General features: G+C 43.2%; 1 protein-coding gene across 1 annotated transcript; it reads right to left on the bottom strand.

Annotated features, from left to right (window-relative positions):
- Window positions 1-11,791: 11,791 nt before the first annotated feature.
- On the bottom strand, window positions 11,792-23,050 carry PROKR2 (prokineticin receptor 2). Its single transcript, XM_040247914.1, has 3 exons — window positions 22,875-23,050; window positions 21,109-21,702; window positions 11,792-14,912 (listed from the first exon to the last, which is right to left on the bottom strand). The coding sequence occupies exons 2-3, from the start codon at window positions 21,564-21,566 to the stop codon at window positions 14,216-14,218; spliced, it is 1,155 nt and encodes a 384-aa protein (XP_040103848.1). The 5' UTR covers window positions 21,567-21,702; window positions 22,875-23,050; the 3' UTR covers window positions 11,792-14,215.
- Between the last annotated feature and the right edge of the window lie 1,029 nt (window positions 23,051-24,079).

The raw sequence follows: 24,079 nt of genomic DNA, 5'->3' as shown, positions 1-24,079 counted from the left end.
GATGAGACGGTTGGATGGCATCACTGAGTCAATGGGTAAACTCCGGGAGCTGGTGATGGGCAGGGAGGCCTGGTGTGCTGCAGTCCACGGGGTTGCAAAGAGTCGGACATGACTGAGCGACTGAACTGAACTGAACTGAATTGACTTGTTTACTTTGTTTTTATTTCCATTACTCTAGGAGGTGGGTCATATAGGATCTTGCTTTGATTTATGTCATCGAGTGTTCTGCCTATGTTTTCCTCTAAGAGTTTTGTAATTTCTGGTCTTACATTTAGGTCTTTAATCCATTTTGATTTGCTCTTTGTGTGTGGTTTTAGGAAGTGTTCTAATTTCATTCTTTTACATGTAGCTGTCCAATTTTCCCAGCACCATTTATTGAAGAGGCTGTCTTTGCCCCATTGTATATTATTGTCCCCTTTGTTAAAAATAAGGTACCCACAGGTCCATAGGTTTATTTCTGGGCTTTATATCTTGTTCCATTGGTCTATATTTCTGTTTTTGTGCCAGTACTATATTGTCTTGATGACTGTAGCTTTGTAGTATAACCTGAAGTCAGGAAGGTTGATTCCTCCAGCTGCACTCTTTCTCATGACTGTTTTGGCTATTTGGGGTCATTTGTGTTTCCATATGAATTGTGAAATTTTTTGTTCTAGTTCTGTGAAAAATGCCTTTGGTAATTTGATAGGGATCACATTGAATCTGGAGATTTTGTTTGTAGTATATATTTTCACAATATTGATTATTCCTGCACAGGAACATGGGCTATCTCTCCATCTGTTTATGTTGCCTTTTATTTCTTTCATTCAGTTTAGTTCAGTTCAGTTCAGTCGCTCAGTCGTGTCCGACTCTTTGCGACTCATGAATTGCAGCATTCCAGGGCTCCCTGTCCATCACCAACTCCCGGAGCTCACTCAGACTCATGTCCATTGAGTCAGTGATGCCATCCAGCCATCTCATCCTCTGTCGTCCCCTTCTCCTCCTGCCCCCAATCCCTCCCAGCATCAGAGCCTTTTTCAATGAGTCAACTCTTCCCATGAGGTGGCCAAAGTACTGGAGTTTCAGCTTTAGCATCATTCCTTCCAAAGAAATCCCAGGGTTGATCTCCTTCAGAATGGACTGGTTGGACCTCCTTGCAGTCCAAGGGACTCTCAAGAGTCTTCTCCAACACCACAGTTCAAAAGCATCAATTCTTCGGCACTCAGCCTTCTTCACAGTCCAACTCTCACATCCATACATGACCACAGGAAAAACCATAGCCTTGACTAGACGGACCTTAGTCGGCAAAGTAGTCTCTGCTTTCTTTCATTAGAGTCTTATACTTTTCTGTGTGCAGTTCTTTTGTCTCTTTGGGTGAATTTATTCCTAGATATTTTATTCTTTTTGTTGCAATGGTGAATGGGATTGATTCCTTAATTTCTCTTTCTCATTTTTTATTGTTAGTATATAGAAATGCAAGTGATTTCTCTGTATTGATTTTGTATCCTGCAACTTTGCTAAATTCACTGATCAGCTCTAGTAATTTTCTGATACTATCTTTAGGGTTTTCTATGTACAGTAACATGTCATCTGCAAACAGTGAAAGATTTACGTCTTTTCCGATCTGGATTCCTGTTATTTCTTTTTCTTCTCTGATTGTTGTCACTAGGACTTCCAAAACTATGTTTAATAATAGCGGTGAAAGTGGACACCCTTGTCTTGTTCCTGATCTTAGGGGGAATGCTTTCGGTTTTCACCATTGAGAATGATGTTTCCTGTAGGCTTATTATATATGGCCTTTACTATGTTGAGATAGATTCCTTCTATGTCCATTTTTTGAAGAGTTTTAATCATAAAGTGGTGCTGAATTTTGTCAAAGGCTTTTTCTGCATCTATTGAGATTATCATGTGGTTTTTTTTCTTTTAATTTGTTAATATAGTGTATCACATTGATTGATTTGCATATATTGAAGAATCCTTGCACCCCTGGAATGAACCCTTATTGATCATGGTGTATGAGCTCTTTAATGTGTTGCTGAATTCTGTTTGCTAAAATTTTGTTGAGGATATTTGCATCTCTGTTCATCAATGATATTTGTCTGTAGTTTTCTCTTTTGTGTGTTGTCTTTTCTGGTTTTGGTATCAGGTGATGGTAGTATCATAGAAGGAATTTGGAAGTGTTCCTTCTGCAATTTTTTGAAAGAGTTTTAGAAGGATAGGCATTAGCTCTTCTCTAAATGTTTGATAGAATTCTCCTGTGAAGCAGTCTGGCCCTGGGCTTTTGTTTTTTGGGAGATGTTTGATCACAGCTTCAATTTCAGTACTTGTAATTGGGTTATTCATAATTTCTATTTCTTCCTGGTTCAGTCTTGGAAGACTGACCTTTTCTAAGCATCTGTCCATTTCTTCCAGGTTATCCATTTTATTGCCATATAGTCATCCATAATTGTCTCTTATAATCCTTTGTATTTCTGCATTGTCAGTTGTAACCTCAACTTCTTCATTTCTAATTTTGTTGATTTGATTCTTTCTTTTTTTTCTTGATGAGTTGGGTAAGGGTTTGTCAATTTTGTTTATCTTCTCAAAGAACCAGCTTTTAGTATTTTTAATCTTTACACTTGTTTCTTTCATTTTTTAAAATTTATTTCTGCTCGAATTTTATGATTTACTTCCTTCTACTAATTTTGGGGTTTCTTTCTTCTCCTTTTTCCAGTTGTTTTAGGTGTAAAGTTAGGTTGTCTATTCGCTGTTTTTCTTGTTTCTTGAGGTAGGATTGTATTGCCATAAACTTCCCTCTTAGAACTGCTTTTGCTGCAACCAATAGGTTTTGAGGTATATTTTCATTGTCACTTGTTTCTAGAAATTTTTTGATTTCCCATTTGATTTCTTCAGTAACCTGTTGGTTATTTAGAAATGTATTGTTTAAGCTCCACGTGTTTATGTCAAATCTGTTGTTTACAGCTTTTGTTCTTGTAATTGATATCTAGTCTCACTCTGTTGTGGCCTGAGAAAATGCTTGATATGATTTCAATTTTCTTAAATTTACTGAAGCTTGATTTGTGACCCAAGATGTGGTACATCCTGGATAATGTTCCATGTGCCCTTGAGAAGTAAGTATTTTCTTCTGTATTTGGATGAGATGTCATGGAAATATCAATGAGATCCGTCTCATCTAATGTATCATTTAAGACTTGTGCTTCCTTATTGATTTTCTGTTTTGATGATCTGTCCACTGGTGTGAGTGGGGTGTTAAAGCCTCCTATTATTATTGTGTCACTGCCAATTTCTCTTTTTATGTCTGTTAGTGTTTGTCTTATGTATTGCAGTGCTCCTATGTTGGGTGCATAGATATTTACAATTGTTATGTCTTTCTCTTGGATTGGTCCCTTGATCATTAGGTGGTGTCCTTCCTTATCACTTGTAATCTTCTTTACTTTAAGGTCTATTTTGCCTGATATGAGGATTGCTACTCCAGCTTTCTTTTGGTTTCCATTTGCATGGAATATATTTTTCCATCCTCTCACTTTCAGTCTATATGTGTCTTGAGGTCTGAAGTGGGTTTCTTGTAGACAGCATATATATGGGTCTTTTTTTGTATCCATTCAGCCAGTCTGTGTCTTTTGGTTGGAGCATTTAATCTATTTACGTTTAAAGTAATAATCAATATATATGTTCCTATTGCCATTTTCTTTATTGTTTGGGGTTTGATTGTATAGATCTTTTTCTTCTATTTCCTGACTATATAAGGCCCTTTAACATTTGTTGTAAAGCTGGTTTGGTGGTACTGAATTCTATTAACTTTTGCTTGTCTGAAAAGGTATTTATTTCTCCATCAATTTTGAATGAGATCCTTGCCAGGTAGAGTAATCTTGGTTGTATACTTTTCTCTTTCAGTACTTTTTTCTCTGCCATTCCTTTCTGGCCTTCAGAGTTTCTGCTGAAATCGGCTGTTAAATGTATAAGGTTTCTCTTGTATGTTATTTGTTGCTTTTCCCTTGCTGCTTTTAATATTCTTTCTTTGTGTTTAATCTTTGTTAGTTTGATTAGTTTGTGTCTTGTCATGTTTTTTGGGGTTTATCCTGTATGGAACTCTGCACCTCTTGGACTGATTGACTATTTCCTTTTCCATGTTGGGGAAATTTTCAACTATAACCTCTTCAAAAACTTTTTCATACATTTTCTTTATCTCTTCTTCATCTGGGACCCCTATAAATTGAATGTGCATTTGATATTGTCAAAGAGGTCCTTGAGACTATCCTCAGTTCTTTTCTGTCTTTTTACTGTATTCTGCACTTCAGAAGTTATTTCCACCATTTTGTCTTCCAGCTCACTGATTTATTCTTCTGCTTCAGATATTCTGCTATTGATTCCTCCTAGAGTATTTTTAATTTCAGTAATTGTGTTGTTTGTCTCTGTATGTTTATTATTTAATTCTTCTAGATCTTTGTTAATTGATTCTTACACTTTCTCCATTCTGCTTTCCAGGTTTTTGATCATCTTTACTATCATTATTCTGAATTCTTTTTCAGGTAGTTTGCCCATTTCCTCTTCATTATTTAGACTTCTGTTTTTCTAGTTTGTTCCTTCATTTGTGCAGTATTTTTTTGCCTTTTCATTATTCTTTTTAAAACTTATTGTGTTTGAGGTCTCCTTTTCTCAGGCTTAAAGGTTGAATTTTTTCTTCCTTTTGATTTCTGCTCTCCTAAGACTGGTGCAGTGGTTTCTGTAAACTTTGTATAGGTGAGATTTGTGTTGAGTTTTTTCTGTTTGTTTGTTTTGTTTTGTTTTCTTCTGATGTGCAAGGCTGAGTGAGGTGGTACTCCTGTCTGCTGATGGTATGGTTTGTATTTTTGTTTTCATTTTTTTGTTTGGATGAGGCATCCTGCACAGGGTGCTACTGCTGATGCTGAGTCTTGTATTCAAGTGGTTTCCTTTGTGGGAGTTCTCACTATTTAACACTCCTTAGGGTTATTTCTCTGGTAGTCTAGCGTCTTGGAGTCAGTGCTCCCACTCCAAAGGCTCAGGGCTTGATCTTTCACCACAACAAAGTACATATATGACAAGTGACAGCAGACATCACACCCAGTGGTGAACAGCTGGAAGTACTGCCTCTCCTTCAACAGCAGCCACCGCTTCTACCCACATATGCCTCCCTCATGATGACTTCTGACCTCCCGAGCCCCACTCCTCTCATGGCCGTCTGTCAAGCACCAGGTGCAAGTCTTTCCTGTCCCTTTCAGTGCTTGCACACTTCTATGCTGGTCCAAGTGAGGGTACCATCATATCCTCCTTATTGTTTTGAACCCTGTTCCATAAGATTTGGATCTGGATCCTATATAAAAACTCCCATTTTTTATCATATGTTCCAGTGGGACAACTGCTTTTCCTCTTTTCTCCCCACGCCAGTCCTCAATCTTCTGTTGTTTTTTTCATCATTGTTATATGTGCAGTGTTGTCTGACACTACATTTGTATGATGGGGAAAACATAGCTTCTTGACTTTTCTATCATTGGTCAAAGCTTTATAAGTCCCTGTCTCACTGGGAGGTAGAGAACAAACTTAAACTTCGCTATTAATAACATATAGTCTTTTTGGACTTAAGTATATTCCATTCAGTTTAAATCACCCACTTTCAGATAAATGAAATGTTTAGGATTTCAGCCCCTTCTTCTTACTCTTTCCCAATATGGTAGAGCTCCCATGAAAGCATGCTGGGGAAGGGTAGAGGGAACACTCAGAATCACATGCTGTTATGTGCATTCTGGATCTTTGCGGGCTGTGTGGCAGAGTGGGTTGCTGAAAAATAACACATTTCAACTGGTCTTTTGGAATCTATAATCCTCGCTATTTGTGCTTGATTGCAAAGGCCCCATGTATAATGGCCTCTTTAACTCAACCCCAGGCTTTTGTCCATCCATCTGTGACCCCTAAGTGGGGCACATGGTAATTTATGGATCCCTATGCCTCACTGCTTTCTGTGAGATGTCAAGGTACTATGTCAGACTCCTCTATCTTACAGCTTCTTCTTAGTGAGATGTTGTCTCACTATCTCTGGGCCTTATGCATGACTTCTCTTGGAGGTCTAGGGCCTACCTGAGTGAACACGGGCAAGCACTTCATTGGTGCTTCCCTGCCCCAAGCATTTCTTAGGCTTCCCTATAACTTAGGTGCTTCTATTGCGTCTTCGCTTCACCACCTAGATTTATATCCTGAAAGAGAAAGCAGGGACAAATGCATCTGTCTTTAATCAGCTTGTTTCCTTCTTCCCCTCCACCATTGGGACTGGAAGGGGTATGCTCTGTTTCCTTCTTTCGGTATGGAAGGGACTTCCCCTATATTAATGCCAATTTCCTTAGAATCACTAATCTTTCTGGTTCAGCTTTAATGGTGGAAGAGCTTCTTCCTTATACTATGGAAGAAATTCCTATGACTTGAGCTGGCCAGGTTGAATTGGGAGTCCAAGATAACTAGAGACTAGGAGCCACAGAAGATGAAAATACTCTGGTGAATAAATCCCAAATAGTACTTCCATTATACGTGACACAATACTCTGGATTCCTCTAAGAGAAATTCTGTTCCCAGAATTAATCATTCTAAAAATAATAGCTAATATCTATTGACTGCTTATGATGTGCTAGAGAAAAGGAAAGATATACCCATCTGAATGCAGAGTTTCAAAGAATAGCAAGGAGAGATAAGAAAGCCTTTCTCAGTGACCAATGAAAAGAAATAGAGGAAAACAATAGAATGGGAAATACTAGAGATCGCGTCAAGAAAATTGGAGATACCAAGGGAATATTTCATGCAAAGATGGGCACAATAAAGGACAGAAAAGGTATGGACCTAAAAGAAGCAGAATATATTAAGAAAAGGTGGCAAGAACACACAGAAGAACTATACAGAAAAGATCTTCATGACCAAGATAACCATGATGGTGCGATCACTCACCTAGAACCAGACATCCTGGAATCCGAAGTCAAGTGGACCTTAGAAGGCATCACTATGAACAGACCTAGTGGAGGTGATGGAATTCCAGTTGAGCTATTTCAAATCCTGAAAGATGATGCTGTGAAAGTGCTGCACTCAATATGCCAGCAAGTTTGGAAAACTCAGCAGTGGCCACAGGACTGGAAAAGGTCAGTTTTCATTCCAATCCCAAAGAAAGGCAGTGCCAAAGAATGTTCAAACTACCACACAATTGCACTCATCTCACACGCTAATAAAGTAATGCTGAAAATTCTCCAAGGTAGGCATTAACAGTATGCAAACCGACAACTTCCAGATGTTGAAGCTGTATTTAGAAAAAGCAGAGGAACCAAAGATCAAATTGCCAACCTCCATTGGATCACAGAAAAAGCAAAAGAGTTCCAGAAAAGCATCTACTTCTGCTTTATCGACTACACCAAAGCCTTTGACTGTGTGGATCACAACAAACTGTGGAAAATTCTTCAAGAGATGGAAATACCTGACCACCTGACCTGCCTCTTGAGAAATCTGTATGCAGGTCAAGAAGCAACAGTTAGAACTGGACATGGAACAACAAACTGGTTCCAAATTGGGAAAGGAGTATGTCAAGGTTGTATATTGTCACCCTGCTTATTTAACTTGTATGGAGAGTACATCATGTGAAAATGCCAGGCTGGATGAAGCATAAGCTAGAATCCAGATTGCAGGGAGAAATATCAATCACCTCAGATATGCAGATGACACCACTCTTATGGCAAAAGCGAAGAGGAACTGAAGAGCCTCTTGATGAAAGTAAAGGAGAAGAATGAAAACCTGGCTTAAAGCTCAACATTCAAAAAACTAAGATCGTGGCATCTAGTCCCATTGCTTCATGGAAAACAGATAGGAAAAGAATGCAAACAGTCGAGAGACTTTATTTTCTTGGGCTCGAAAATCATGGCAGATGGTGACTGCAGCCATGAAATTAAAAGATTCTTGCTCTTTTGAAGAAAAGCTATGACAAACCTAAACAGCTTATTTAAAAGCAGAGACATTACTTTGCCAACAAAGGTCTGTCTAGTCAAGGCTATGGTTTTTCCAGTCGTCATGTATGGATGTGAGAGTTGTACTAAAAAGAAAGCTGAGCAGTGAAGAATTGATGCTTTTGAACTGTGGTGTTGGAGAAGATTCTTGAGAGTCCCCTGGACTGCAAGGAGATCCAACCAGTCAATCCTAAAGGAAATCAGTCCTGAATATTCATTGGAGGGATTGATGCTGAAGCTGAAGCTTCAGTACTTTGGCCACCTGATGCGAAGAACTGACTCATTTGAAAAGACCCTGATGCTGGGAAAGATTGAAGGCGGGAGGAGAAGGGGTTGGCAGAGGATGAGATGGTTGGATGGCATCACTGACTCAATGGACATGAGTTTGAGCAAGCGCTAGGATTTGATGATGGACAGGGAAGCCTGGCATGCTGGGTTGCAAAGAGATGGAGACCACTGAGTGATTGAACTGAACTGAACTGAGGCGTTAAGATACATATTTAATCCACATATAATCTTATGCTGCAAGTACTATGATCATTCCCATTTTACAAGTAAAGGGGTAAGAGGTAAAGTGAAAGTTATTAAATACGAATTACTATTTGAATATGATTCTAATTGTGAATCCAAGTCTCTTTCAGTACACCTCTTTTTTCATCCTGCTCTTTATCCTGCTGCCAGTGTTTGTTCTCCCCTAAACATCTATCTTCTCTATGTCTGTCAAATCAAACTATTTGTTGTTCCACTTATATTCTATCTCATTTCCCCTCTTTTATGTCTTTGCTCTTTCTATTCTCTTTGTCTAGAATACCCTCTCCCCACCATTCTCCACCTTCCAGAACTCTGCCTAACAACCTCTGTACTCCAAACCTTTTCTGATTCCCACAGTTGGAAGGAATCTGTCTTCTATATCCTCTCCATTTTTGTGCTTACAGTGTCTCTGCTTCAACATAGAATTAATCATGTATCATTTTGAGAGTTACTCTCAGATTCAGACTTGCACCCACACCTTTGTTCCTTCACAGCAGTCAGCATAGAGACTAAATAAGTGAGTGGGTGGCAGATCTTCTACACAGAGTGGACCATTCCTGCTGCAGAAGTCAGTCAAAGAATTGTATCAGGAACTTGCCTGGATCCAGAGCTGGAAACCTACAAACAGCATTACATGAGATCCTGTAGACAACCTCTTTCATCTCAGGCTGTGACTCACATGTGGAAATTCAGTACAAGGAATCAACAAAGGACTGGAAAGACCTTGTGTCTATATGACCTTCTGTTCCCAAACTGACCTCCTCACTTCTTGGAGGCAACCCCCCTGCCTATTTTCCTCTATCTGATGATGATTCTTTTCAAGTTCCAATGAACCTCTCATCTCCCACCAATTTGTTATAGCTGAAACAAGTGCCAAACACATTCCCCCCCCACGCCTCTTTATTGCTTAGAAAAATTGTCCTGTATTTGGAGCTCTTTGAGCATCTGTAAAGGAGCAATTGGTTCAAGCAACTCCAGGAGGTGATGTGTGGCCTGGTAGGTGTACCTCAGGAGAGAGGCTGACCTGTGACCAGAAGGCATTTGGTTCCTGGGAGGCATGAAGAATGACCACTGCTCACCACTTGTGTGATGATTACACACTCTGGCCTTGGACTTGCTTTGTCTTCCAATATGAGAAAGTCCTTTTCCCCACCACCTACTGTTCTTGCGGCCAAAGCCTCTTCTCATCATAATCTGCTTTCCCACATGGCTCCAACACCACATCCAAATAGCTCCATGTACATTCCAGCTAAATGTGCTCAGACATCTACAAAGGGAGCACTTCTCCCATTAGGAGAAATGAAAGGCAGGAACACTAGAGTCATCCTGGGGTAATTCTGGTTTCTCTGGAACCCTGGAGTCTAGATTATGAAGTCTATTGAATGGGATGCACTCTGCTTGGCAGAGGGAAGGAAGGTATCTTTTGTGCAGTTTAAGATTCTCTCAGGAGTGAGTTCAGTTCAGTTCAGTCGCTCAGTCATGTCTGACTCTTTGCGACCCCACAAATTGCAGCACGCCAGGCCTCCCTGTCCATCACCAACTCCCGGAGTTCACTCAGACTCACGTCCATCAAGTCAGTGATGCCATCCAGCCATCTCATCCTCTGTCGTCCCCTCTTCCTCCTGCCCCCAATCCCTCCCAGCATCAGAGGCTTTTCCAATGAGTCAACTCTTCCCATGAGGTGGCCAAAGTACTGGAGTTTCAGCTTTAGCATCATTCCTTCCAAAGAAATCCCAGGGCTGATGTCCTTCAGAATGGACTGGTTGGATCTCCTTGCAGTCCAGGGGACTCTCAAGAGTCTTCTCCAACACCACAGTTCAAAAGCATCAATTCTTCACTGCTCAGCTTTCTTCACAGTCCAACTCTCACATCCATACATGACCACTGGAAAAACCATAGCCTTGACTAGACAGACCTTTGTTGGCAAAGTAATGTCTCTGCTTTTTAATAAGCTATCTAGGTTGGTCATAACTTTCCTTCCAAGGAGTAAGCGTCTTTTAATTTCATGGCTGCAGTCACCATCTGCAGTGATTGTGGAGCCCCCCAAAATAAAGTCAGCCATTGTCTCCACTGTTTCCCCATCTATTTCCCATGACGTGATGGGACCAGATGCCATGATCTTCATTTTTTGAATGTTGAGCTTTAAGCCAGCTTTTTCACTCTCCTCTTTCACTTTCATCAAGAGGCTTTTTAGTTGCTCTTCACTTTCTGCCATAAGGGTGGTGTCATCTGCATATCTGAGGTGATTGATATTTCTCCTGGCAATCTTGATTCCAACTTGTGCTTCTTCCAGCCCAGCGTTTCTCATGATGTAGTCTGCATAGAAGTTAAATAAGCAGGGTGACAATATACAGCCTTGACATACTCCTTTTCCTATTTGGAACCAGTTTGTTGTTCCATGCCCAGTTCTAACTGTTGCTTCCTGACCTGCATACAGATTTCTCAAGAGGCAGGTCAGGTGGTCTGGTATTCCCATCTCTTTCAGAATTTTCCACAGTTTCTTGTGATCCACACAGTCAAAGGCTTTGGCATCGTCAATAAAGCAAAAATAGATGTTTTTGTGGAACTCTCTTGCTTTTTCGATGATCCAGCGGATGTTGGCAATTTGAGCAACCAGTTTAAATGGCCCTCTAAACATTCTTAGAGGAAGTCCTCTCCTTTGGATTCAGAAGGGCAGTTACTGAATGAGACCTTGGGGCACTATTTTGGTTCCAGCAAGTGTTAGCTGTGCATCCTTAAGCAAATCACTTCCTCATTTGGAATTCATATCTTCTCATCTAAGACACTAGTGAGTTGAATTACATGCCCGAAAAGGCCTTTTCCTGCTGTGGCGTCCTATTGAGGGATGTGTGTGTGTGTGTGTGTGTGTGTGTGTGTGTGTGTGATCTTGAGTTCAAGGGAGAGATAATGGTTAGATTGAGGAGATATGATTCAAAACCAACACTTCCCCCTAGAGATAGAACTCTCTTTAAGTTTTATAATCACGTCCCATAGGTAACTTTTCCATTCATAAATCTGGAATTGGTTTTTACCCCTAAAAGGCCTGAAGCTATTTTTTAATTTCTTCAATTTGAGAATCAACTTATTATTGATGTTGGATGCTGAAAGAAAGATCTCTAATAGCTTCATCACAAAGCCATCCTTCTTTTATTCTGGCCAAGGAAATGGATCTGTCTTGCCAAACGAGATTAAATTTTTAATAGCTCCCAATATAAAATTATATATAAACATTTATATATCTCAGCACATTAAAAGTATCTTAAGCTTAGCATTAATTAGTCTCGAGAAGAAAAGGGTAAACACAAGTGCTATTCATTTATTACCTTAACACCAGTTAGATCAATGAACAGTCTCCATGTAAACAGCATTATTCATGAAACAAACAAGGTGATTTTAAAATGAAGGGTTTTTTTTCTTTAAATTTTTAAAGAATGAAATGAAGGAGGAGAGTGAATGTGAATGTGAACATGGAGTAGTGGTTCTCTGATTGATTTGCGTGCATTAGTACTCTCTTGGGCTGGCAGCTTGAGAGAAGTGACCAAGATGAGACTGGTTGCTGGTGTGAGCTACTGTTGTTCTAAAAATGCCTTTAAGAACTTCTCTGTTTCAAGGTTTAATTGTTTAAATGGCTATTACTTCACTGATATCTAAATATACTAACACATAGAAGATTATCAGGGAAAATACTTTAATAGTGTGGTTAAGATTCCATATGTTAATTATTTCATCTGATAATAATGTAACACGTTTATTCACTGGAAACTCACAAATCACACTGATATTTACAAAGGTTGTTTCCATTAAGTTTAAATGAAGAGAGGTTAGTATAATATAAAAAGGAAAAGGGGGCTGAATTCTTTTGACAGATACAATTGGTAACAGTCTATTTTTAAAGACTCATCTTATTAGGAGAAGAATCAGGATAGGAGTAATAAATAAAAATGCAGTTATTACATGTGTGAAAATGCAGATAACCCCAAATATTTACTGGCTTGGCTTTAGAATAAATCATATAGTTTTCTAAAATCAGAATTTATAAACAGTTTGGCTAGCCTAATGTTAAAGTGAGTTTACATTTTCTGAGGGTACAATAATTGGGCTGAAAGTGAGTCTGCTGGGTGGTGATAGAGGAAAATGTTGGTTGAAACACGATTGTTGGGTAAAACACCAACAATTAATTAAACACACATACACACATAAGCAAACAACTAAATAACACTTTAGCTACAGAAAAGTGTAAATTGTCCAAATGTGGGTCATTTGAGTCAATCCCAGATCAGTTCCCATTTGTATAGTCTCTGCTTCAAAATGAATCCAGAAGAAATGAGGACAAATATACACAATTACCACAGATATGTGATAATACAAACAGATTTAGGCAACTCTGGGGTGTGTTGTTTGGCAACGTGTAGGGAAGATTGTCAAAACACTTCTATGATCACAGGGATACTGAAAGTCAGGGGAGGGGGATTACCAAGACTCTGAGGTCGAATCTTCCTGATTATGACCCAGGACAAGGATTCTTTTTTTCTCCTGATGTAGAGTTCAGAGATCTGCAAAGAGCTCAGGGCTCATTGGTTCATAGAATAAGGATGAAAAAGTGGGAGTGTTTCTCCATAATAAGCCACAGTGGATGGGGTCCAAATAAATTGCTCAATGTCACTTATCCATTCTCATCACTTGTATAGCTGAAAATCACTTTCATAAACTATGACCTCAGTGGTCTCTCCCAACAGTCATATAAGGTAGTCCTGTTTTATTGAACAAAACTGAGATGCAGAGAGAATAAACATCTAGATCACGTGATTTAGAACTTGAACCCAGGTCTTTGAATTTCAAGTAGAGCTCATCTTTGAAAAAGAGGATGTGTTCTAGAAAAATGGTCCAGGCCTTAGCAAAATGGCCACACAGATTACGTTCATTGCCAGTGGCAAACTCCACTCCTTTCTCCTTGATACTGAAGTTTCTGACATCATTTACTTTAAAGTGTCAGGAACTGGATATGTTCCTCATTTTAGGATTGCCTGTCTTCAACCAAAAGAATGACGAGCTTTCAAGGATCAGAGGAAAAGAGATTTTTTTGGTTCTTTTCTTTGAAATGACACCATTATAGATAACTAGTGACCTGATTATGAGAAAAATTCTTTTCTGGCAACCAGAATCCAAGAGAATGTTCTAATGAAATCATAAGATCGGAGTGGAACAGCTCATTGTGATGGCATGAACTGTCTCCCCATGAGGCTGTAAACCCCGCACTGTAACTCATGCTTTTATCTCCATTGTTCTATATTCTGTTGGCTTTTGACTTTCCTGCACTGACTGAACACACAATGAGGTAAGATGAAGTATGAACCTAGAAGACCAACTGTGGCCTCTGCCTGACACCTAAATATCTGGATATAACTCGATGACTCCAGGGACTTCTGCCAATTCATTTTGCTATTTAAATATTTTTACACACAGTAGGTAATCAGTAAATGTCAGCTCCTTAATCTTGCTGGTGTCGCGCACAGTACGTTGAGCAGGTATCAGTAACTGTTAGCTGCTGTGGTTTGTGTCGAGCCGCACTGCATTTTATGACTGCAGAAGCATCCAGCTCCTTGACAGCCGCGAAGCGTGAAAACAGTTGCCCTTCCCCCATGCAGCCTGTGAACTTGGTTATTGATAAACTGTGCTCCAAGTACTGGCTTTTGGGTTTTCAATTGTGCAATACCAGAGGGTCACTTCAGCCTGGTACAATCCACCTCCTCCGTGGCTGGCAGGCGGCTGGTTTTGAGGTCGAGGTCAGCGCTGGACTTACTCCCATGGTGGGAGGACCGCCTGTGGAGCAGCAGCATCTTCTTGAAGTACTTCTTGCTGTTGTTCTTCACTGTCACGAAGCACACGGTGTTGATCATGCTGTTGCTCATGGCGATGCACTCCACAACATAAAAGGCTGTGAGGTAATGCTTTTCCTTCACGAACACAGTGGGGAAGAAGTCGCGCACGATTGTGAAGCCATAGAAGGGCGCCCAGCACAGAACATAGGCCGTGAGGATACACATGAGTACCAGTACCGTCCTCCGGCGGCAGCGCAGCCTCTTCCGGATCTGCTCAGTCTGGAAACCCGGGACCGCTTTGAACCAGAGCTCCTGGGAGATCCTGGCATAGCACAGGGTCATGGTGACCACGGGGCCCAGGAACTCGATGCCAAAGACAAAGAGGAAGTAGGATTTATAGTAGAGCTGCTGGTCCACTGGCCAGACCTGGCCGCAGAAGATCTTTTTCTGGTTTTTGACAATGAAGAGGACGGTTTCCTTTGTGAAGTAGGCTGATGGGATGGAGATGAGAATGGATACCATCCAGACCAAAGCGATCAGGAAGGAGGCTGTCTGATAATTCATTCGTGGTTTCAAGGGGTGAACGATAGCGAGATATCTGGTGGGAGAGGGAAGCATCAGTAGCAATGATGTATGCTGATATATGCTTGTAATCATTATTAGTTTTTAACCCAAACACCCACAGTAGCAGACAAAATGGCACAATGACTCCCCACGTACCTATTTTCCAGCGTCAACATACTTCATTTTATTTTAGCAACATCATTTGGCATTTGGAGGAGAGGAGAGGTTTAGTGGGAACAGCACAGGATCTGGGTCAAACAGATAAAATGAATCCTGGCTTTTTACCTGATTGGCTTTGGGGGTCTAGAGTGAATCAGTCTCTCTCAGATTCCTTTCCTCAAATGCAACATGGGATAAAATGACACCTACCTTGCAGGGCTTCTGTGAATATTAAATGTTACAATGTTTGTGAAGTGCTTGGCATGTACTAGATATTCAATAAATATATGAGGTCTATCATGATTATAAATCCTATTGATACCAACTGACTTTTCAGCTTGCCATTCTGACTAAGAATATAATTCTTTCAAAACTCTTCAATTCACAGATCTCCTGGTGTAGAGGCAAAAGAAGGTCTGTGGACTAGGACTTTTTCTCTGCTACCCTCAGGTTTCATTCTGCATTACAGAGCTGGAGGATAGGGGTGGTTTAGGGTGGAATCTGAGCAATCTAGTGCGATGTAAATGACTTGCCCAAGCTCACTTGGTGCAGGGAATGGAATGTAGGCTCCTGATAGAAACCTTTTACACCCACCTCCGTGGGCTGTCTCAAGCTCAGATGAGAAGGTATGTAAAGTTGCCTTGACACCATCAAGCAGGATATAGCATAAAGCTTTTATCCTCTTTCCAATCAGCAACACTGCCTGGGAAAGAGGTTGGAGCCCTTAGTGGGAAATGAGCTCATTTGTGTAGGTTGAACATTTCCTTTCTAGAGAAACCTAATAACACCTATTTAGGTAATTTAGTGCCCTGGAATCATTGTTGTGCATTTTATGGGTCAAGAGGAAGAGGTGGTGGAGGAAGGTGGAGGAAGAAAAGAGGCATGAGGGGTTGGGAAGAAGCAATTCAGTCTTGGAGATGAATATATACCTCATACCTGGAGCTTGAGTCAGGTTACGACCAACAGCAGGAAGACACCCATAGATTTCTATCTAGCCTTCCCCGGTGGCTCTGATGGTAAAGCGTCTGCCAACAATGCCGGAGACCTGGGTTCGATCCCTGGATAGGGAAGAGCCTCTGGAGAAGGAAATGGCAACCCACTCCAGTATTCTTGCCTGGAAAATCCCATGGATGGAGAAGTGTGGTAGGCTACAGTCCGTGGGTCGCAGAGAGTCAGAAACGACTGAGCGACTTCACTTTGACTTTCACTTTACCCTTTTTGGTAACTAGACCCTTTGGTCACCTTTCCAAGTTTCTGACTTGAGCAAGACGGCCTTCTGGAGTGCTATTTCTGTCTGTCCCTGGCAATAATCTGCCGTGAGGTTGTTTTACTTGCTTTTGCCTTCCCCTTGCCCACTGGCAGCTCTGACCCATAGACTTCAATTAGGAGATCTCATGGCAGCCTTGTTCACTCCAGGTTGCAGCTTTCTGAAGACCTGAGATAAAACTGGATCTCATCCCAACCACTGGCTGCACCCTAGCCATATAAAGTAATGAGCAGTGCTTGCTAGAGTTCTTTACCCATCCATGGGTCCCAGTTTTTCCAAGTTAACCTGCACGAATTGCCTGGATAGCACAAGGCTCACAGGGCTGGAGACCAGGACAAGTGGGTTAGCTCATCCTTCACTGGGGCAGGGACATCTCACAATCACTGTCTCTCTGTGATGCTGAGTGTATCAGTTTCCTGTTGCTGCTATAACAAATTACTACAAACTCAGTGGCTTAAACAAATTTATTATCTTATAGTTTTGAAGTCTGAAGTCTGACATGTACCTTACTGGGCTAACATCAAGGTGTTGGTAGGCCTGTGTTCCTTTCTGGAGGCTCTTAGGGAAAAATCTCATTTGTTTTTCCATTAGGGCTGCCTGCATTACTTGGCTTATGGCCCCCTTATATGTTCAAAGCCATCAATGATCAGTCAAGTCCTTCCCACAACACATCACCCTGACACTGACTTTTCTGCCTCCCTCTTGCACATTTAAGGACTGTTGTGATTACACTGAGCCCACCCAGATAATCCAGTATAATGACCTTATTTTATGATCAGCTAATTAGCAACCTTAATTCCTCTTAGGGATAAGTGTTCTGGGGATTAAGATGTGGATATCTTGGGAGTCATTATTCTGCTTCCCATAGTGAGTCCAAAGTTCTTACATAATGCAGAACTAGTTCAGGACTTAATAACTCTCCCAATCTGATTCCAGCATGAAAAGTTTCTCAGTAACCAATGCTAAAGAGAATTTCTACAGCCCTGCTTACTCTGCTGTCAACTCTTAAATTCTAATTCCTTTTCACTCAGTAACTTCTTCCTTATAGTATAGGTTGCTCCAAAATTCAGAGCTTTATTTTATGATTTATTGTTATCAAATAAATCATAAAATAAAGCACACTCCCTAGGCATTATTCAGAAGCCCTGGATTTTAGCTCTGTACCTAAATCCTCAGATAAATCACTTACGCCCCTGGGACTTAGTTTCTTCATCTGTGAAAGGGAGATTAAAAATAACTTTACAGACAACCTTTTTGAAAGGTTCCATTTGAGAAGGTAAATGTATATAAAGCATGCTAGAAGCTATAATACTTTGTTTAAACTTATCTTTTCCTGTGACTCTTTCATTGGCAAGAGGGACATCTGTAAATTCTTTGTTGCCATCTATCTGCTTGCCTGTTTCTTGAGGTCAACCCTCTCCTTCTGGGGTCTCTGTGACTTCAAATAGCATCTCTTCTAGGCCCTCTGCACATGAACATTGCTTTTCTCCTGCTGCCGGTGTCAGGGTTTGTTCTGAGTATGATGTAGTCCCCATGCCTACAGATATAAGCCAATTATTTAATATTAATGTTATCTCAACAAAAGTAAGAGTTTGGCCATCATCTATCCTTCTTATCATTTTGCCTTATTTTTCAGTTGGTTTGAAACAGAGTAAGAAAGAGGGATGCTATTTATTAGAGTCATGAATTTTAAGAGCTGAAATTCCATATGTGCTTTGATATCTACAAAAAGTTTAGCTGTGAGTTCCTCTGTTTTCACCAGATGTGTCCCTCCTCCTGGTGGGAAAGGCTCCTGTCCTGCTAGTTTCTCTGTCAGTGGGAATAACTGCGCCCCCAACCCACAACTAATGGGGTTCACTTCCCTGCCAGTTGGCAAAATCATCCAAACAAGCCAATCACATCCTCCCATGGGAGCTAAGGTCACCTCAGTCTCTTGCCACTGTAAAGCCTGCTGTCCACAGCCCCTGCTGGCTCATTCTGTTCCTGAGTGCAACTCCCACACGGCGCACGTGGCCCTGCTTGATGTGCAGTGTTCTCCTCCCTTGGGCTGGGAGTGTACGAGACCAACCAACTGCCGGCGGCCTCACTGTTCTGGCTTCAAGTGTTGTGTGTTCAGTCATCATCAGTCAAGAGTCCTGCCTTGATCCACGGAGTATAGCAGGTGGTCAGAATAGCACACTCAGATTACCGCAACTTCCTCATGAAGTGTTCCCAGACTGCACCACCAACATAATCATCGTGTCTTCCTCTGAGTTACTCTTAACTTATCAATAGATTACTCAAGTTTTTGTGTGGAAGTAAAGCTCCCAGGGGTCAAAGACTGTGTCTTCTACTCCCTTATGTCTCCACACACGTAGGCTGGGCATACAGTAGGATTCAGCAACCTGTGGATCTACCAGGTTGAAGCAGATGCTGTTGATACGCTCCTATATCCCTTTGCTTTTATCACTTCAGTGCATACCTGTCCACTCCCACCGGCTAACACCTGCATTACTTTGTTGGAAGGTCTTCTCTGGCTCCCAGAGTACTCTTGGCAACCTGCACAGAATTTCCAGAGGCCCTCATAAATGACTTATGAGATTTGGTATATAAATAGCTCAGCTCCCTCACCCACCTCCCACTGCTGGGAGAACTCTGAGGTGTGATCTACACCAGCTCCAAGAGTTCTGTGGCAAGAATAAAAATCAGTTTCCCACAGTGGAAATTTGTTCAGTGACACAGCTTTTATTGACTGCCTTCCCTTGCTGCATTTCCCATCTCCCTGAAGGTGCTTCCTGGGTGCTACCTGCACATGAATCCTTGTCTCAGGGTCTATTTTGGGAGTAAACCAAACTAAGGCACAGGTTTGAGGCTATTTGCTAAGCACAAAGGAAGCATAAAGATAGAAGACGTGGTTATTGTGCTTAAAATACAGTGTCCTTTGGAAAAGACTATCTGTGTCCCCATACATGAGACTGAAAGACAGATTGGCATCAGACTACAAAGACTACGAGGTGCTAGACTCAGGACTTGGCATGTGTTCTACAGGCATTGAAATTTTGGAGGTTTTGTAAGGAATGAAATATATTAGAAAGACCCTTCAATGGTGATATCCTGGTGCTTATGAATGAGTATGGATTTCAGGGGGCAGTCAGGATCTCCTGTAGGGGTGAAGAGACAAGTTAGAGGAGCATAGTGATGGTCCAGCCATGACTTGCCAAGAGATGAGGCTGGAGGGACTATTGCCAGGACCTGGTGTAGGGCTGCATCTGGCAAAGGGGGTGTGTGGGTGGGGGTAGAATGGGGAGAAAAGCAAAGGATGATGGCAGTATTACCTGCTTGTGTGACTGGGAGATGGTGGAACTGCTGACCCAGCTGGAAGCTGACTGAGGCAAAGCTAGTTTGGGGTGGAAAAGGAACCACTCCTGTATTGTAACAGGATGTTTACTTCCTGAGAATCTCCAATATTAAAAAAAAAAAAAGAGAGAGAGAGAGAGAAGCCTCACAACTACATTATAAAGACAAAGATTTCAGTGGAACAAAGGGGATGAGGACAGTGGTAACTCCCACTTGAGCAGACAACAGAGTCACTCAGGGAATTGGGTAAAATGCAGATACTTAGGCTCTAGCCAGGGGATTCCCATTCAGTAGGGCCCCAAGAATCTGACTTTGTATCATTGTATCAAACATATTTCCCCTGGGGTATTTTGTGTAGTTGGTTGATAGGTAAGTTTCATAAACACAGTGGGTTCAGGGCTTGAGAGCCTCACAGTTGTGATAACAAAATTGTTTTTTTCCTACAGGAATTAAGTTATAAAAAGGAAAATGCCTCATATCTGCATGTGTATAATATTATCATAAATGAAAAAATCAATGGGTTGATTAAAAAGGACTATGGACCTAAATAGCACTAAGAATGGGAAAAAACAAGTTGAAAGGTGATAAAAAGGAAAAAGATGATTAAAAATACATCATCAAAATGAGTTTCAGCATAACTCACAATGATAAACCAAGAAGATGTGACACAAACTGGCTTCTTAAAAAGAGCCACTGGTGGTTCAGTGTTGGCCTACTACTGTTTACATAAATAAAACATGTGTCAAATTTGTCTGAAGCTGTAATTAGAAATTTATAGCAGATCAAGGACTTCCAGAACATATCATGCAAATATATGCAAATAAGCAGAGGGATGTATACAAAAAAGAAAGGCAAGAATATCCTTCTCTCTTTTTTACAAGCAAACCATGCAATAATCCCATTGTAAAATCAGCTTTGCATCAAAGTTACCAGAAACCAGAGTACATATTGTATTATTCCATTTTTGTGAAGTTAAAAAACAGGTAAAATGAAAGTATGATACTAGAAATCAGATTGATGGTTGCCTGGGGTGGGAGGATTGACTGGTAAGGGGCACAAGGAAGCTTTCTAGGGAATGAAAATGTTCTGTATCTTGATTTGGCTTGTGGTTACAAGAAAAACTTTGCACATGCTGCCTTGACTGGAAGCTGCTTGTCTAAAATGTAGCTAAGTAGTAACTTGCTTAAACCTGCTGTTTTTGCTTGTGTGTTGGAGAGGCTCATGGTTATATGACATACCTGTATCTGAAGCAGATGTGGTATATGGCAGCATGGCCGAGAGCTAGGGGTTTAGGGGACTCACTCTTGCCCACATCTGGAAGAATATGAGCCACAACTGAAGAAGCCAACCCTCCTTTTGCCTCCATAGATCGGCAAACGTTTGAATCTGAAGTAAAGCCAGCTGTTAGAGCTGAAGCGAGGAAAGAGGAGACCTGGGCCACCATGTTTCCCGTGCCTGACATCCTCACCTGTCAATAGCAATGGCCAGCAGGGCATTGGTGGAGACGTAGAGTGAGACGGTGCGCAGGTAGTTGATAGAGGCACAGAGCACGTGGCCATGCTCCCAGGAGAGCTGGTGCACCACATAGTAGTCCATCTCAAAGGGGCAGCAGATGATGGCTACCAGGAAGTCGGAGATGGCCAGGTTGGCAATGAGCAGGTTGGTGAGGCTGCGCAGCTTTTTATAGCGGGTGAGGGCAGTGATAAAGACAAAGTTGCCAATACCACAAGTCAGCATGATACCCACAAGTGCCACCCCGATAATGATCTTGGCTGCAAAGAAGGTCTGAGTCTTGGTCATATCCTCATCCTCATCCAGAGGGAGGTCATAATCACCATAACTGAAGTTGAAGGGGAGGGAGGAGGCATGTTCTTGGGGTATACTGAAGTTGGTTGGAAAACTAGCATTTCCATTCTGGGCTGCCATGGTGAAGCTTGCCAGTGAGCGGTGTGTGGGAGACTCCAGGGTCTGCAGACTCTGAGCTAGGGTCCAGATCTTTGGCTCTCATGAGATCCTAGCACCCTGCCAACATCCTTGGGGAGTCAACATGCCATCCTCGATCCTGGAAGGAGACACAGCCAGTTGATAAGATACAGGTGAACACCTGGTAGCATCTTCTCAGAGTCCCCCTGGGTGTAGGCAAACCAGATCCAGTGTCTACCCTCAGGCAGAACTGCCCATGGTACAGTGGGGAGGACACATGATATCTGGAAATTGGGAAACCCCCTACTGACTGGCTGTCAGGAGGGATTTGGGGATGGGTTGGTTTGGACTCCCCAGAGACACCCAAGAAGAATGTATATCTTTGCTTTTTGCCCAGTGGCCAAGACCAGTTTGACTGCCCAGTCACCCTCCCCTGTCCCCCAGGAAGCTCCCAAGGGGGTCTTCCAGAAGTTTTCCCCAGCTGCTCAGGCAGCTGACTCAGGACTCTGTGGAAGTCACAATGTTGTGCCAGCTGTCGCCAGGGACAATGAAGCCAGAGGATGTGGATACAGGACGGTCTTTTCTCCAAAGCAGGGACTGCTTCCTCTCTAGGCCAGTTCACAGACTTCAAAATCACTGGTTTCATATGAAGAGGCTGAGTCATCTTGGGCCAGTGATTTACACGGTCTGAATTCCAGTTTTGCTATAAACCAAAATCCTGATGCCTAGCCCAGGGCCTGGCACAGAGGAGGGGCTGTTGAAGGAATGAATGAAGATCCCAACCAAGATTCTGCAGGTGGAGAAGCCTGTGGGTGGGAGGGAATTCTCCTGCTGCTTCCTGAGGCCATTTTAGAAAAAAACTCCTGTCTGCTTCCCTTCCCTGCCTCCACTCTTGATCTGCCCCCTCCCCAGGCCCCCAGTTCCCCTTCCAGCCTTGACTGGGAGGCAACACATCTCCTTAACGAGTCTGTGTCCTCTGAAAGTGGTGGCCGCTCCAAGATATTGCTTAACTGAAAACAGCCGCCCAAGCGGTGGGGGTGTAGGGGTGGGGGGAGTGTCAGTGAGGATCCAGGAGGGCCTGAGGGCTGACGTATGCCTATGGCCTAAGTTCTCTACATTCTTGGTGCCTCTAGATGCCCATGGGGGAGGAAATAAAGTCTCTGAAGTACTGAGCCCTCAGAAGATAGGGTACCGTTGGGTTCGAGGTGTCCGAGGCACTGGGAAAAGAATCCAGACCCAGCACCCGCAGAATCCCACCCCTCACCAACCCCTCACTTACCCGCCACCCCGCGCTCATCCACCTTCCCCCACCTCCTAGCACACTGGGAAGGACTCCCAAGAGTGGGAGCCACGGGATGCTGGACGCAAGAAGCGGAACAAACGGGACAGTAGGTTTGGCTTGGTCCAGCCCTGTGAGAAGACGGGGATAAAGAAGGACAGAAACTGCTCTCCCATCCCCACCCCCCAGCCCCAGCACGGACAGCAGTCGCAGGACGGCCAGTACACTCCAACCTGCGGCGCGGTAGCCTGCTGTGTACCCGGGGAGGTTCAGGACCGCAGCTAGAGATAACTTCGTTTTGGATCGCCTCTGTCTCACCCAGTCCCCCGCAGACATTACTAAGCCAGAGATCGAGAAGCGGGACTCGCGCTCTCTCGGATTCTACTTTCGGCTGCTCTTTGGTTCCGGTCCCGGGACCCGCGAGGAGACGGAGGGCTCCCAGGGTGGAGCCAGTCCACTCCCCATTACCTCGGGATGCTCTCTCTGCCCTTGACCACCCCGCTCCGGGAGCCTGGTCCTTCCTCTCCCTTATTAACCACTGGCACGGCCGCGCAGTCGCCGGAGGCGCTACCCTGGCAGGGGCGGGAATCAAGTCAGAAATTCAGGCTCGAGAAGCAAAGCATGTGAGGCCTCCAGGCGGGAAGAAAACTGGGAGTGGAGAGAGGAGCTGCAGAGCGGGGATTTTCCCAGAGACGCTTCCCCTTTCCTGCTCACCTTCCCGAAGGGCTCCCCTGCCCACGCCTTCCTCGAGTTTGGTGCTCGCCCCGCGGCCCGGCTACCCAGTGGCTCCCTCCGCACTGCCTAGTCCCACCCTACGGCCCCCTGCCTGGTCGCCTCCCGGCACCCGCTCTACTGCGAGCCAGCCAGGGCGCATTCGGAAGGCGGCAGCAGGCAAGGCGGCCCGAAACTCCCTGAGGAAGAACGGGCGTCTGAGCCCTCAGCCCGAGCGACGCCCCCGACCCCGCCCCCGGAGCCCGGGACTGCGCCCAGCTCTGCGCTTACCGGCTTCCGCGCTCTGCCCACCAGCGGTCTCGGGAACCGGACTTGCGCTTCGAAGGAGGTGTCCCTATTCCTTCTCACCCGGCGCCCTTCCCAGGCGTGTCGCGGTCCCCGGGTTCCAGCTAGAGTCCGCGTTCGGCCCGCGCAGCTCTTCCCGGCTTCTGCGGCCGGGCTGGGTGCGCCAGCTCCGCTCTGGGCTCCGCCCCAGGGTCCCCGCCTGTCTCAGCGCGGAGGCGGA

This window comes from Oryx dammah, unplaced genomic scaffold, assembly GCF_014754425.2.
Source record: "Oryx dammah isolate SB20612 unplaced genomic scaffold, SCBI_Odam_1.1 HiC_scaffold_10, whole genome shotgun sequence".
NCBI lineage: Eukaryota > Metazoa > Chordata > Mammalia > Artiodactyla > Bovidae > Oryx > Oryx dammah.
The sequence above is the reverse complement of the archived record's forward strand: the minus strand, read 5'-3'. Positions and strand labels throughout refer to the sequence as shown.

Coding starts and splice junctions, on each gene's coding strand:
- PROKR2 (XM_040247914.1), bottom strand. CDS start 21,566: ATGGCAGCCCAGAATGGAAATGCTAGTTTTCCAACCAACTTCAGTATA. Junction 14,913..21,108: donor CTGGCCATTGCTATTGACAG/GTGAGGATGTCA, acceptor CTCTCCCACCAG/ATATCTCGCTATCGTTCACC.